The sequence below is a fragment of the Atta cephalotes genome (genome assembly GCF_000143395.1).
Source record: "Atta cephalotes unplaced genomic scaffold scaffold00032, whole genome shotgun sequence".
Classification (NCBI taxonomy): domain Eukaryota; kingdom Metazoa; phylum Arthropoda; class Insecta; order Hymenoptera; family Formicidae; genus Atta; species Atta cephalotes.
Window position 1 is genome coordinate 683602 of NW_012130096.1, and position 1911 is coordinate 685512.

The window sequence follows — 1911 nt, forward strand, 5'->3', positions numbered from 1 at the left end:
CTCTTTCATTTTTCCTTTCGTGGAGGACGTTGTTGAAAAAATCCTGACAAGATGGGTCGTATGCACTCACATGGGTAACATAACAATATTTATCATAACAATATTTATCATCGATGTAATCTCTTTAATTTTCTGTTCGCTGCGATGCTCGCGATTTATCAAGATCCTTGTCGTCGACGAATATATCTTATACCATAAGCATCGAGATGTTCTGTCTGTGTGCACATCCAGTGACCATGTGTTTGTGACTCCGTTCTTTTCGAACGATCAATTCTGTCAGCTTTATAATTTATAATTTACAGTTGTTGAGCAATCTAATGATTCGGCTTTTTTATATGCCATGTATCTTTATAAACACACTGCTTTTACGAGAATACATAACCTATCACATGTACGCATGGTGTGACCGCGATTTTATTATGGCGTTATTTTTCCTGTAACTGCAATGTCAGTGAAACATTTGTCAAGCACGAGTATTTAATCAAGTTACTGACAATGTTAATTTTTTTGTTAATCTTTAGTATAGTAGAAACATGTTTAATAAACAACTTATTTTTTTATATCAATAACTGATCATTATTTAACTTTTAACTTTTTATTATCGTTATTCATTTTTTTTTATACAATATATAGTTTTAGTATTTTCATGCAATACTTCTGAAAAATTACTTTCTAAATATTATATGATGGCATATTATATTTTTTAGAAAAGGTATATCTCAGTCGGCACTTCCTTACCGACGAAGTGTACCAACTTGGTTGAAACTAACACCAGAAGATTGCAAAGAACTTATCTACAAGCTAGCAAAAAAAGGACATACACCATCTCAAATTGGTAATTTTGATACACATTTATTTATTTCGACTAATAAAAACTTTATTAGCTGTTAATTTAAAAGAATCAATATATTTGAAAGCAAACTCTATGCAGGGGATCTTAGAGTTTTTAATTTGATTCTCTCAAATATGTTTGCAAGATTATAAGTGATGTTTGATGTGAATTTGATCATTTGTCACTTCACAATAGGTCATCACTGATACTTTTGTAAAATAACAAGTTTGATAATTATTAAAATGACAAAAAAAAACGTATATAAGACAACATACAACATATTTTGTATTTTTATAGGTGTCATACTTCGTGACTCACATGGAGTAGCACAAGTACGATTCCGTACAGGAAATAAGATTCTACGCATTGTAAAGAGCATGGGTCTGGCTCCCGATCTACCAGAGGATCTCTATTACCTGATCAAAAAGGCCGTCGCTGTGCGTAAACACTTGGAGCGAAATCGCAAAGATAAAGATTCAAAATTCCGTTTAATTCTCGTCGAATCGAGAATTCACAGGTTGGCGCGTTACTATAAGGCGAAAGGATCTCTGCCGCCAAACTGGAAATACGAAAGTTCAACAGCTAGTGCTCTTGTAGCTTGATTTTGTTTGTATTTACATATGCTTTAATAAAATTCGAAGACCTCAATTTACCTTTTTTTTATTAATACTGCCACTATGAATTACGTTATATACATACGCGATGTATACGTACACATATAGCTTGTTCAATAATAAATGTAATACTTTTTCAGCTAAACTGGATAGAATAGTCCTCTACCTTTTTGTGATTCATTAAATATTAATTTAGAAGTTGTTAGAAATTCATTAAAAATCCACAAATGAACAAAAATAATTTAAAATAATCTTTCATTAACTTAATGGCCTTACACAGTACATACGAATTAGAAAAAAATAACAGAAATTCTGCTAAGCCAAGAATTTTTCGGATTCTTGAGATTGATTTTATATTTAATTAATACTTTCTATATGCATAATAAATCAATTAAATATCAATTAAAAATTCTTTTTATATTTATCCCGATTTGAACGGAATGATAAAATCTAAAAGCTACGCGC

General features: G+C 30.8%; 1 protein-coding gene across 1 annotated transcript; it reads left to right on the forward strand.

The window, feature by feature from the left end:
• Positions 1-1480, forward strand: LOC105621064 (40S ribosomal protein S13-like). The gene is made up of 3 exons (XM_012202535.1): positions 1-74; positions 708-835; positions 1130-1480. Exons 1-3 carry the CDS (start codon positions 52-54, stop codon positions 1432-1434), a joined length of 456 nt encoding a protein of 151 aa, XP_012057925.1. The 5' UTR covers positions 1-51; the 3' UTR covers positions 1435-1480.
• Positions 1481-1911: the final 431 nt, after the last annotated feature.